Source organism: Odocoileus virginianus, unplaced genomic scaffold (genome assembly GCF_023699985.2).
Source record: "Odocoileus virginianus isolate 20LAN1187 ecotype Illinois unplaced genomic scaffold, Ovbor_1.2 Unplaced_Contig_25, whole genome shotgun sequence".
NCBI classification, from domain to species: Eukaryota; Metazoa; Chordata; class Mammalia; order Artiodactyla; family Cervidae; genus Odocoileus; species Odocoileus virginianus.
This window is the reverse complement of record NW_027224342.1, coordinates 1,282,543-1,295,470: the sequence shown is the minus strand read 5'-3', so window position 1 is coordinate 1,295,470 and position 12,928 is coordinate 1,282,543. Positions and strand designations below refer to the sequence as shown.

Genomic DNA, 12,928 nt, shown 5'->3' with positions numbered 1-12,928 from the left:
TCTTTGAAAGAGGAGGAATAATCACCCAGTTCTGAAACATCATGCGTGGGTAGAATTGAATTACCCAAATTGAAAACCTTCCTGCAAACTAGAGGATAAAGAATCCCACCAGCGTGTACACATAGGCTCTTCAGGGACTTTTTGATTATTTACCCCATGAAATCCTTGAGATTTCATAATCTATCTTGTCTCATTTTTCCGTTATGAAATGGAATTTTCAGCATCTCTTCTCTTGTCTGTTTTCAGATCACAGAATTGTGTGGTGCCAAGCGGGTTGGTTATTTTGGTCCAACACAGTTTTACGTTGCCCTGAAATTAATTGCTGCGGCACAGTCTGGCCTCCCTGTGCGGATAGAGAGTATTAAATGTGGTAAGTATCTCCCATTTATACATTCTGTTATCCATGACAGGTTTTTGTGTTTTTTTTTTTTTATGAGAACCATTTTTGTCATAAAAATGAGACCTGGATTTAAGGCCTGTTCTGTAAGCATTTGTGGAATTTTTTTTTCTTCTTCCAGCTCTTCTATAAAATAGAACTTACCAGGTGTATTAGTTTTTTTTTTTTAATGAGAAAAAATTCAGAAAGTGACCTGAGGTTAGTTTCTTTTATCTTACTTGCTGTTAAAAATAGATTTTGTTCTTTAGCTGAGAAAGATTGGGACAAGTGTTCTAGAACCTGTGGCAAAATAGTAAGACTCAGTTCAATTTTCCTCTTGAGGAATCTATGTTGTTTAAGGTTCTATTAGGGACAAGGAACTGAGTAACAGGGAGAGTTTGAGTAGAGCTGCCCCTTCTCTCTCTCTCTTGTTCTTGCCAGGCATGTCAAGTATGATTATCTTTTAATCTCTCAATTCCCAAAGCCCTATTAAGTACTTGGGGGCTACTAAATATTTTTTGTAATGAATTTATCTTCTCAGAGTTTTGATTTATCATTTTCTTATCTTGCTCTTCCTGCCCCAAACCCACCACATACTTGAGCACTTTGCATGACATAAACCAAAAGCAAAGCTCCAAACTCTTAGCGTCATTTGCACTGCTTCAGTACTGGTTTTACCAAGCTGTTTAAAGAAGGTGATTATTCAGTGGATGTGCTGAGGTCTTTTGTTAGTTCACTCTGATATGAATTACTTTCCTGTGTCTACACAGCTATGCAGGAACTTTGCCTTTTTCCTCATTTTGAGATAAAAATCACCCAACTGTTCCTATCTGTTCTGTGAAGTCCCTGGTGGATCTTTATGTGGGCTCAGGATTTATGGTTAGTCCATGGTAACCTTGTAGCTCCAAACAGCAGAGAAAATTCTGATAGATTGACTATAGAAAACGAAGCTTTTTTACACTAACCATCAGGAAGTTGCAATCATCCTGCTAATCTTTATTAAAGGCTTAGTGTGTGCCAGACACTGTATCATTTAGTCCTCATGACATTTACCTAAACTAGATAATTGTGTCAATTTGCATTGCCTAGAATAAGCTGTGATAACAAGTACCACTGAAATGTCAGTGCCTTAATGGAACAAAGGCTTGCTTACTGCTTTGCAGTGGGTCAGGGTGACCCTCCAGGGCAGCTGCCCTCCATGTGTTGGTTCGGTGATCCTGGCAGCTTTATCCTGTGGCACCTCCAACACAGCACCTGTTCCCGTAATTGCCACAACAGAGAAATAGTTTCTCAGCCTAGCAGTTAAATGCTTTGGTCTGGATGTGACTCAGGTTACTGCTGCTCTTAGTGCATTGGCCAGATCTTGGCACATGGATCTACTGACATGCAGAGCGGGCTTTGGGAGATGTATTCCCTCATGTGCCTGCAAGGAGAGGAGACTGGATGTGGGTGAACTCTGAAAGTCTCTATCCTGCTGTTGTTATCCCCATTTTACAGATGTGAAAATGGAAGTTTAGGGTAGTTGAGCAACTTCCCTAAGGATGTTAGGTTCTAACCAGCTCCAATCAGGATCTCAGTCTCCATTTCCCAGGCTTTTTATTGTTATGCAAAGTAGCCTCTTCTGGTTGATTTCTTCTGTTTAATAAGGTCCTGATTCTAATCTGTTTCCTGAACAGGAGCAAAAACAAAACAAAACAACTGACCCCCACAAAGCATCCCTCAGTATTATATAATTTGGTTCCTTGAAATAGGTTTCTTGATGGAGTGTAATTTCAGTGGCTGGTTTAGTGTCTGTTGGTCAGTGTTTGCTGTGATTTGTTCAAAGTTATGGCTCACTGAATTTTGATTTGTGGTAGGCACTGAAAGTTTCCATTCCATTGTAAATGATCATTAATCTTTATTGTAATATCTCCCAACTTCATCTTCTGAAAGAGTTAAGAGCTTCTTTGTTGTATTAAAAAATAAACTTCTGACACCTTTGTTGCTTTTATTTGGTTAGACTGAAGTCTTTTACCTGATCTGTGCTCAGATCTATAGCTTAGTTTCCTGGGGATGGGGGAGAGGGTAAAAGGGGTGGATTGTCTAAGTTATCACTTGTATAAGGAATTAGCCCTTTTTCCAAACATGAGGCTTTCTCCATCTTATAAATCCTGATGCTGCCTTTTACCACTGAGGGTTTAAGTATTACTCAGAGTTAATTCTGAATTTTCTTCCTTCATTTAAATGTTTTTTAAATAAGTTACTTGCAGTCAGCATATGTTGAGTAAGGATGAGTGCAAGACTGGGCCAAACTTTGAGCTGCCACTTCAGTTCAGTTCAGTCTCTCAGTCGTGTCCGACTCTTTGTGACCCCATGAATCGCAGCACATCAGGCCTCCCTGTCCATCACAAACTCCCAGAGTTTACTCAAACTCATGCCCATCGAGTCGGTGATGCCATCCAGCCATCTCATCCTCTGTTGTCCCCTTCTCCTCCTGTCCCCAATCCCTCCCAGCATCAGGGTCTTTTCCAATGAGTCAACTCTTCGCATCAGGTGGCCAAAGTATTGGAGTTTCAGCTTCAGCATCAGTCCTTCCAATGAACACCCAGGACTGATCTCCTTTAGGATGGACTGGTTGGATCTCCTTGCAGTCCAAGGGACTCTCAAGAGTCTTCTCCAACACCACAGTTCAAAAGCATCAATTTTTCGGCCCTCAGCTTTCTTCACAGTCCAACTCTCACATCCATACATGACCACTGGAAAAACCATAGTCTTGACTAGACGGACCTTTGTTGGCAAAGTAATGTCTCTGCTTTTTAATATACTATCTAGGTTGGTCATAACTTTCCTTCCAAGGAGTAAGTGTCTTTTAATTTCAAGGCTGCAGTCACCATCTGCAGTGATTTTGGAGCCCAAAAAAATAAAGTCTGACACTGTTTCCACTGTCTTCCCATCTATTTCCCATGAAGTGATGGGACCAGATGCCATGATCTTAGTTTTCTGAATGTTGAGCTTTAAGCCAACATTTTCACTCTCCTCTTTCACTTTCATCAAGAGGCTTTTTAGTTCCTCTTCACTTTCTGCCATAAGGGTGGTGTCATCTGTGTATCTGAGGTTATTGATATTTCTCCTGGCAATCTTAATTCCAGCTTGTGCTTCTTCCAGCCCAGTGTTTCTCATGATATACTCTGCATATAAGTTAAATAAACAGGATGACAGTATACAGCCTTGACGTACTCCTTTTCCTATTTGGAACCAGTCTGTTGTTCCATGTCCAGTTCTAACTGTTGCTTCCTGACCTGCATATAGGCATTTTCCAATTTTTTGCTTGAAATTCATTAGCTTAATGTTTGATGACACAAACCTTGAAGGTGAAAGAGAATGCTCTCTGAGAGCCTAATCTGAAAGACCTATCACACAGGAAGTTGTGAGTCCTTTCAGTCCTTCTTTTATAAGAGTCGTAACCTTACTTCATGAGTGACATGTGCCTGTGTGTATGTGTGTGTTAACCTTTAACCCCTAGGCTTTCCCATTTTGCTAAATACCCCTACCTTATGCAGTTGCTTAAGCCAGGAACTTAGAAGACTTGATTTCCTCCTTTCCCTCCCTCACAATATAATCCATCAGAAGTCCCGCCAACATGGGTGAATTCTACCAAAAATTTAGAGAAGAGCTAACACCTATCCTATTCAAACTCTTCTAGAAAATTGCAGAGGAAGGCAAACTCCCAAACTCATTCTATGAGACTACCATCACCCTGATACCAAAACCAGATAAAGATGCCACAAAAAAAGAAAATTACAGGCCAATATCACTGATGAACATAGATGCAAAAATCCTCAACAAAATTCTAGCAAACAGAATCCAACAACATATTAAAAGGATCATACATCATGACCAAGTGGGCTTTATTCCAGGGATGCAAGGATTCTTCAATATTCACAAATCAATCAATGTGATACACCATATTAACAAACTGAAAGATAAAAACCATACGATTATCTCAATAGATGCAGAGAAAGCCTTTGACAAAATTCAACATCCATTTATGATTAAAAACTCTCTAGAAAGCAGGCATAGAAGGAACATACCTCAACATAATAAAAGCCGTATCCAGCAAACCCACAGCAAGCATTATCCTCAATAGCAAAAAATAGAAAGTATTTCCACTAAAATCAGGAATAAGACAAGGGTGCCTACTCTCACCACTTTTATTCAACATAGTTTTGGAAGTCCTAGCCACAGCAATCAGAGAAGGAAAAGAAATAAAAGGAATCAGATTGGAAAAAAAAAAGAAGTAAAACTCTCACTATAGATGACATGATCTTCTACATAGAGAACGCTTAAGATACCACTGGAAAATTACTAGAGCTTATCAATGAATATAGTAAAGTTGCAGGATATAAAATTAATACACAGAAATCCCTTGCATTCCTATACACTAACAATGAAAAAACAGAGAAATTAAAGAAACAATCCCATTCACCATTGCAACAAAAAGAATAAAATACTTAGGAATAAATTTACCTAAAGAAACAAAAGACCTATATATAGAAAACTATAAAACACTGATGAAAGAAATCAAAGATGACACAAATAGATGGAGAAATATACCATGTTTGTGAATTGGAAGAATCAATATAGTGAAAATGAGTGTACTATCCAAAGTAATCTATAGATTCAATGCAATCCCTATCAAGCTACCAATGGTATTTTTCACAGAACTAGAACAAATAATTTCACAATTTGTATGGAAACACATAAAACCTTGAATAGCCAAAGCAATCTTGAGAAAGAAATGGAACTGGAAGAATCAACCCTCCTGACTTCAGACTATACTACAAAGCTACAGTCATCAAGGCAGTATGGTACTGGCACAAAGACAGAAATATAGATCAATGGAAAAAAATAGAAAGCCCAGAGATAAATCCATGCACCTATGGACACCTTATCTTTGACAAAGGAGGCAAAAATGTACAATGGAGAAAAGACAGTCTCTTTAACAAGTGGTGCTGGGGAAACTGGTCAACCACATGTAAAAGAATGAAACTAGAACACTTTCTAACACCATACACAAAAATAAACTCAAAATGAATTAAAGATCTAAATGTAAAACCAGAAACTATAAAACTCTTAGAGGAAAACATAGGCAGAACACTCTCTGACATAAATCACAGCAAGATCCTCTATGACCCACCTCCCAGAGTAATGGAAATAAAAACAAAAATAAATAAATGGGACCTAATTAAACTTAAAAGCTTTTGCACAATGAAGGAAACTATAAGCAAGGTGAAAAGGCAGCCTTCAGAATGGGAGAAAATAATAGCAAACAAAACAACTGACAAAGAATTAATCTCCAAAATATACAAGCAGCTCATGCAGCTCAATAACATAAAACACAACAAAACAAACAACTCAATCAAAAATGCGCCAAAGAAGTAAACAGACATTTCTCCAAAGAAGACATACAGATGGCTAATAAACACATGAAAAGATGCTCAACATCACTCATTATTAGAGAAATGCAAATCAAAACCACAAATGAGGTATCATCTCATGCTGGTCAGAATGGCTGTCATCAAAAAGTCTACAAACAATAAATGCTGGAGAGGGTGTGGAGAAAAGGGAACCCTCTTACACTGTTGGTGGGAATGCAAACTGGTACAGCCACTATGGAGAACAGTGTGGAGATTCCTTAAAAACCTGGAAATAGAACTGCCATACAACCCAGCAATCCCACTGCTGGACATATATCCTGAGGAAACCAGAATTGAAAGAGACATGTACCACAGTGTTCACTGTGGCACTGTTTACAATATCTAGGACATGGGAGCAACCTAGATGTCCATTGGCAGACAAATGGATCAGGAAGTTGTGGTACATATACACAATGGAATGTTACTCAGCTATAAAAAGGAATGCATTTGAGTCAGTTCTAATGATGTGGATGAAACTGGAGCTATCATACAGAGTGAAGTAAGTCAGAAAGAGAAAACAAATACTGTATATTAATGCATATATATGGAATTTAGAAAGATGGTAATGATGATCTTATATGCAAGGCAGACAAAGAGACACAGAAGTAACGAATAGGCCTTTGGACTATGTGGGAGAAGGCGAGGGTGGGATGATTTGAGAGAACAGCATTGAAACGTGTATTACCATGTGTAAAATAAATGACCAGTGCTAGTTTGATGTGTGAAGCAGGACATCCAAAGCCTGTGCTCTGTGACAACCTGGAGGGATGGAGTGGGGAGGGAGGTGAGAGGGGAGTTCAGGATGGGGGCACATATGTGCACCTGTGGCTGTTTTGTGTCAATGTATGGCAAAAACTATCACAATATGTAAAGTAATTATCCTCCAATTAAAATAATTAATTAAAAAAAAGTTCTGCCAATATGGCTGTAGTCTCACTGCTTGCTCCCTGTATCTCTCTACCTCTGCTAAGTGAGGCCACCTGCAGCCACTTTCCTGAGTGCCACAATGGTTTTGTCATTAGTTTCTTGGCCTTCTCTCTTTTCTATTCCAGTCTCTTTCCCCACATAGCACTAAGAGTAGCTTTTTCAAAATAGATTATTTTAACTAGCTCCTTGAAACTCTCCCAGTGGTTGCTTACTGTACATAATACAAAGTTCAAAGTCCCTACAGTTATCTGTAAGGCCTTGTATAGTCTAGTCTCTGCCTACTACCCCTCCTCATCTCAAATCTTTCTTTCTTGTAATCTGTCCCCTAGCCTTACGGGCTGTGTATCCATTTCTGGGCCACTTCTTTCCTACTGTAGGAAAGAGCATGTTATGTCAAGACCTTGGGTTGCTAGTGGTCTGTTCTCCCTCCTCTCCTTTCAGTGCTGGCATCTCCTCCTCATCCTTTAGGTTTCCAAGGCTGTCCCTGACATCCTATCTAAAGTATGTCCTGTCAAATTAATTCATTAACAAAGGAACCAGCATATAGTAAAGCTGGTTCAAGAAAGTATAGTCATGGAAAGAAAGAATGCTGGAATAAGATCGCTAAATTACATATAAAATTGTCCCTACAGGACAATAAAACTGTAACTGGGTCATTATACTCTTTTGCAAGATAAAATTCATTTGCACTGCTATCAGAAAAGAAGTGTTTGTTATCTAACAAATTTTCCACAAGTTAATATCTACCCTTTCAGAATTGTAAAATGCTTCATCAAGAGTAAATAATAACTTAAAAGCATGCACCCCTAGGGAATTAGGTAATCCTTGGATGGGCCTGTTAATGCTGGATAATGTGACAGTATCCTCCTTACTTAATTTTCTCACTGCCTGCTCCTTCATAGCTCTTTTGTTAGGGTTTGTAAGTACTCCTTTATAGGTTTGAGTAATTTTTTGTCTGTCTTCCTCAGCAGTCTGCACATCTAAGGGGAAGGGAGGAGCATCTGGTAACCCCTGTACCGAGGGGCCTTGTGGGTACTCAGGGCATGTTTGTTGAATGAATACACGAAGACACAAATGCCTGGGCATGAGGAGTGAGTCTTAATCATCAGTCACTCTTTTTAATGCAAACATTTGGAATTCATGTTCACCAGAAACTTCTGAGGAATGCTTACAGAAGTCATCTCTCTCAGGCATTGGTTCCCAACCTTGTATGCACTTGAGAATCATCTGGATAACTTTAAATGGAAAATAAAAACTACAGGGACCTGGGGTTACCTGCAGACATGTGGCTTTAGCACAGGGTTTTTCATAGTACCGCAGGTGATTGTTCTGTGGAGCCAGGGTTCAGAGTGACTTCTAAAGACAGTCAAGTGGAGTATTTTCAAGAGCTTTGCTTAAGCTCTGAGTACAGATTTGGTCACATTAGGGCCCAAACTGGCGGGAGGCAAGAGCACCCAGGGCATATAACTGTAGGGGATGTATAACTGTAGGGGGTGCTAGCTCCCTGGACCCTGCAAGTGCTGACTCTGACTTTCCACTGCCCTGAGAAGGGAGTACCTCAAGTGCTAGCCCCAGGCTTTTCTCTAGCCTCACCCTAGTAGGAGCTGGGGTAATGCTGTTGGGAAAGCTAACTTAGGAGGGCAGAAGGTGGTGTTGGGGTGAAGTTCAGGGGTGGCAGAGAGTTCTTGTGGAGGAAACCATGTATGAACATTTGTCCTGGGAGCAAACCTTCCTGCTTTCCAAAGACAGGCCAAGAGGAAGTGTGAGGACTGAGGGAAGGTGTAGCAGGGTTTAGAGTAGAGTTTTGAAACTTTATCGTGCCATGGCCCCTTGACAGTGTGAAACCTGTGAACCCCTTCTTGAAGCAATTAAAAAAATTATCGGAATATAGTTGCTTTATAATTTTGTGTTAGTTTTTGCTGTGCAGCGAAGTGAATTAGTCAATGTATACATATATTCTGGTGGCTCAGATGGTGAAGAATCCACCTGCAATGCGGGAGACCTGGGTTTGATCCCTGGTTTGGGAAGATCCCCTGGAAAGGGAATGGCAACCCACTCTGGTATTTGTGCCTGGAGAATCCCCATGCAGCCTGGCGGACTGCAGTACACAGGTTGCAAAGAGTTGGACATGACGAGCCACACATACATATATCCAGTTTTCTGGATTTCCTTCCTATTTAGGTCACCACAGAGCACTGAGGAGAGTTCCCTGTGCTATACAGTAGGCTCTCATTAGTTATCTATTTTAACATAGTCAGTTCAGTTGAGTTCAGTCGCTCAGTCGTGTCCGACTCTCTGTGATCCCATGGACTGCAGCACGCCAGGCATCCCTGTCCATCACCAACTCCCAGAGTTTACTTAAACTCATGTCCATTGAGTTGGTGATGCCATCCAACCATCTCATCCTCTGTCGTCCCCTTCTCCTCCTGTCTTCAGTCTTCCCCAGCATCAGGGTCTTTTCCAATGAGTCAACTCTTCGCATCAGGTGGCCAAAGTATTGGAGTTTCAGCTTCAGCATCAGTCCTTCCAATGAATATTAAGGACTGATTTCCTTTAGGATGGACTGGTTGGATCTTCTTGCTGTCCAAGGGACTCTCAAGAGTCTTCTCCAACACCACAATTCAAAAGCATCAATTTTCTTTGGTGCTCAGCTTTCTTTATAGTTCAACTCTCACATCCATACATGACTACTGGGAAAACCATAGTTTTGACTAGACAGACCTTTGTTGGCAAAGTAATGTCTCTGCTTTTTAATATGCTGTCTAGGTTGGTCATAACTTTTCTTCCAAGGAGCAAGTGTCTTTTAATTTCGTGGCTGCAATCACCATCTGCAGTGATTTTGGAGCCCCCCAAAATAAAGTCTCTCACTGTTTCCATTATTTCCCCATCTATTTGCCATGAAGTGATGGGACCAGATGCCATGATCTTAGTTTTCTTAATGTTGAGTTTTAAGCCAACTTTTTCACTCTCCTCTTTCACTTTCATCAAGAGGTTCTTTAGTTCTTCTTTGCTTTCTGCCATAAGGTTGATGTCATCTGCATATCTGAGGTTATTGATCTTTCTCCTGGCAGTCTTGATTCCTGCTTGTGCTTCATCCAGTCCAGCATTTCTCCTGATGTACTGTGAATGTAAGTTAAATAAGCAGGGTGACAGTATACAGCCTTGACCTACTCCTTTCCCTATTTGAACCAGTCTGTTGTTCCATGTCCATTTCTAACTGTTGCTTCCTGACCTGTGTACAGATTTCACAAGAGGCAAGTCAGGTGATCTGGTATTCCCATCTCTAAGAATTTTCCAGAGTTTGTTGTGGTCCACACAGTCAAAGGCTTTGGCATAGTCAATAAAGCAGAAGTAGATGTTTTTCTGGAACTCTCTTGCTTTTTTTGATGATCCAGTGGATGTTGGCAATCTGATCTTTGATTCCTCTGGCTGTTCTGAATCCAACTTGAACATCTGGAAGCTCACGGTTCATGTACGGTTGAAGTCTGGCTTGGAGAATTTGGAGCATTACTTTGCTAGCGTGTGAGATGAGTGTGAAGAGTTGACTCATTGGAAAAGACCCTGATGCTGGGAGGGATTGGGGGCAGGAGGAGAAGGGGACGACAGAGGATGAGATGGCTGGATGGCATCACCGACTTGATGGGCATGAGTTTGAGTAAACTCCGGGAGTTTGTGATGGACAGGGAGGCCTGGCGTGCTGCAATTCATGGGGTCACAAAGAGTCAGACACGACTGAGTGACTGAACTGAACTGAACTGAGATGAGTGCAATTGTGCGGTAGTTTGAGCATTCTTTGGGATTGCCTTTCTTTGGGATTGGAATGAAAAACTGACATTTTCCAGTCCTGTGGCCACTGCTGAGTTTTCCAAATTTGCTGGCATATTGAGTGAAGCACTTTCACAGCATCATCTTTTAGGATTTGAAATAGCTCAACTGGAATTCCATCACCTCCACTAGCTTTGTTCATAGTGATGCTTCCTAAGGCCCACTTGACTTCACATTCCAGGATGTCTGACTCTAGGTTGGTGATCACACCATCATGATTATCTGGGTCATGAAGATCTTTTTTGTATAGTTCTTCTGTGTATTCTTGCTACCTCTTCTTAATATCTTCTGCTTCTGTTAGGTCCATACCATTGCTGTTCTTTATTGTGCCCATCTTTGTGTGAAATGTTCCATTGGTATCTCTAATTTTCTTGAAGAGATCTCTAGATTTTCCCATTCTATTGTTTTTCTCTATTTGTTTGCACTGATCTCTGAGGAAGTCTTTCTTACCTCTCCTTGCTCTTCTTTGGAACTCTGCCTTCAAATGGGTATATCTTTCCTTTTCTCCTCTTCTCTTCTATTCACAGCTATTTGTAAGGTCTCCTCAAACAACCATTTTGCCTTTTTGCATTTCTTTTCCTTGGGGATGGTCTTGATCCCTGCCTCCTGTACAGTGTCACGAACCTCTGTCCATAGTTCTTCAGGCACTCTATCAGATCTAATCCCTTGAATCTATTTGTCACTTCCACTGTATAATCATAAGAGATTTGATTTAGGTCATACCTGAATACCTTGAGAACCCCATGAACAGTATGAAAAGGCAAAATGATAGGATACTGAAAGAGGAACTCCCCAGGTCGGTAGGTGCCCAATATGCTACTGGAAATCAGTGGAGAAATAACTCCAGAAGGAATGCAGACACAGAGCTAAAGCAAAAACAATATCCAGTTGTGGATGTGACTGGTGATAGAAGCAAGGTTCAATGCTGTAAAGAGCAATATTGCATAGGAACCTGGAATGTTAGGTCCATGAATCAAGGCAAATTGGAAGTGGTCAAACAGGAGATGGCAAGAGTGAACGTCGACATTCTAGGAATCAGTGAACTAAAATGGACTGGAATGGGTGAATTTAACTCAGATGACCATTATATCTACTACTGTGGGCAGGAATCCCTTAGAAGAAATGGAGTAGCCATCATGGTCAACAAAAGAGTCCGAAATGCAGTACTTGGATGCAGTCTCAAAAATGACAGAATGATCTCTGTTTGTTTCCAAGGCAAACCATTCAATATCATGGTAATCCAAGCCTATGCCCCAACCAGTAATGCTGAAGAAGCTGAAGTTGAACGGTTCTATGAAGACCTACAAGATCTTTTAGAACTAACACCCAAAAAAAAGATGTCCTTTTCATTATAGGGGACTGGAATGCAGAAGTAGGAAGTCAAGAAACACCTGGAATAACAGGCAAATTTGGCCTTGGAGTATGGAATGAAGCAGGGCAAAGGCTGATAGAGTTTTGCCAAGAGAACGCACTGGTCACAGCAAACACCCTCTTCCAACAACACAAGAGAAGACTACACATGGACATCACCAGATGGTCAACACCAAAATCAGATTGATTATATTCTTTGCAGCCAAAGATGGAGAAGCTCTATATAGTCAGCAAAAACAAGACCAGGAGCTGACTGTGGCTCAGATCATGAACTCCTTATTGCCAAATTCAGATGTAAATTGAAGAAAGTAGGGAAAACCACTAGATCATTCAGGTATGACCTAAATCAAATCCCTTATGACTACACAGTGGAAGTGAGAAATAGATTTAAGGGGCTAGATCTGATAGACAGAGAGCCTGATGAACTATGGACGAAGATTTGTGACATTGTACAGGAGACAGGGATCAAGACCATCCCCATGGAAAAGAAATGCAAAAAGGCAAAATGGTTGTCTGAGGAGGCCTTACAAATAGCTGTGAAAAGAAGAGAAGCAAAAAGCAAAGGAGAAAAGGAAAGATATTCCCATTTGAATGCAGAGTTCCAAAGAATAGCCAAGAGAGATAAGAAAGCCTTCCTCAGCGATCAATGCAAAGAAATAGAGGAAAACAACAGAATGGGAAAGACTAGAGATCTCTTCAAGAAAATTAGAGATACCAAGGGAACATTTCATGCAAAGATGGGCTCAATAAAGGACAGAAATGGTATGGACCTAACAGAAGCAGAAGATATTAAGAAGAGGTGGCAAGAATACACAGAAGAACTATACAAAAAAGATCTTCATGACCCAGATAATCACGATGGTGTGATCACTCACCTAGAGCCAGACATCCCTAGTGGAGGTGATGGAATTCCAGTTGAGCTATTTCAAATCCTGAAAGATGATGCTGTGAAAGTGCTGCACTCAATATGCCA

At 40.6% G+C, this 12,928-nt stretch overlaps 1 protein-coding gene across 2 annotated transcripts in view; it reads left to right on the top strand.

Annotated features, from left to right (window-relative positions):
- The window catches only part of REPS2 (RALBP1 associated Eps domain containing 2), a 250,518-nt gene that overhangs the window by 57,884 nt on the left and 179,706 nt on the right, over positions 1 to 12,928 (top strand). For both annotated transcript variants that reach the window (XM_070464477.1, XM_070464476.1), the window contains exon 2: positions 247 to 370. In XM_070464477.1, the coding sequence (XP_070320578.1) occupies positions 247 to 370 (124 nt within the window). The remainder of the gene's footprint in view (positions 1 to 246; positions 371 to 12,928) is intronic.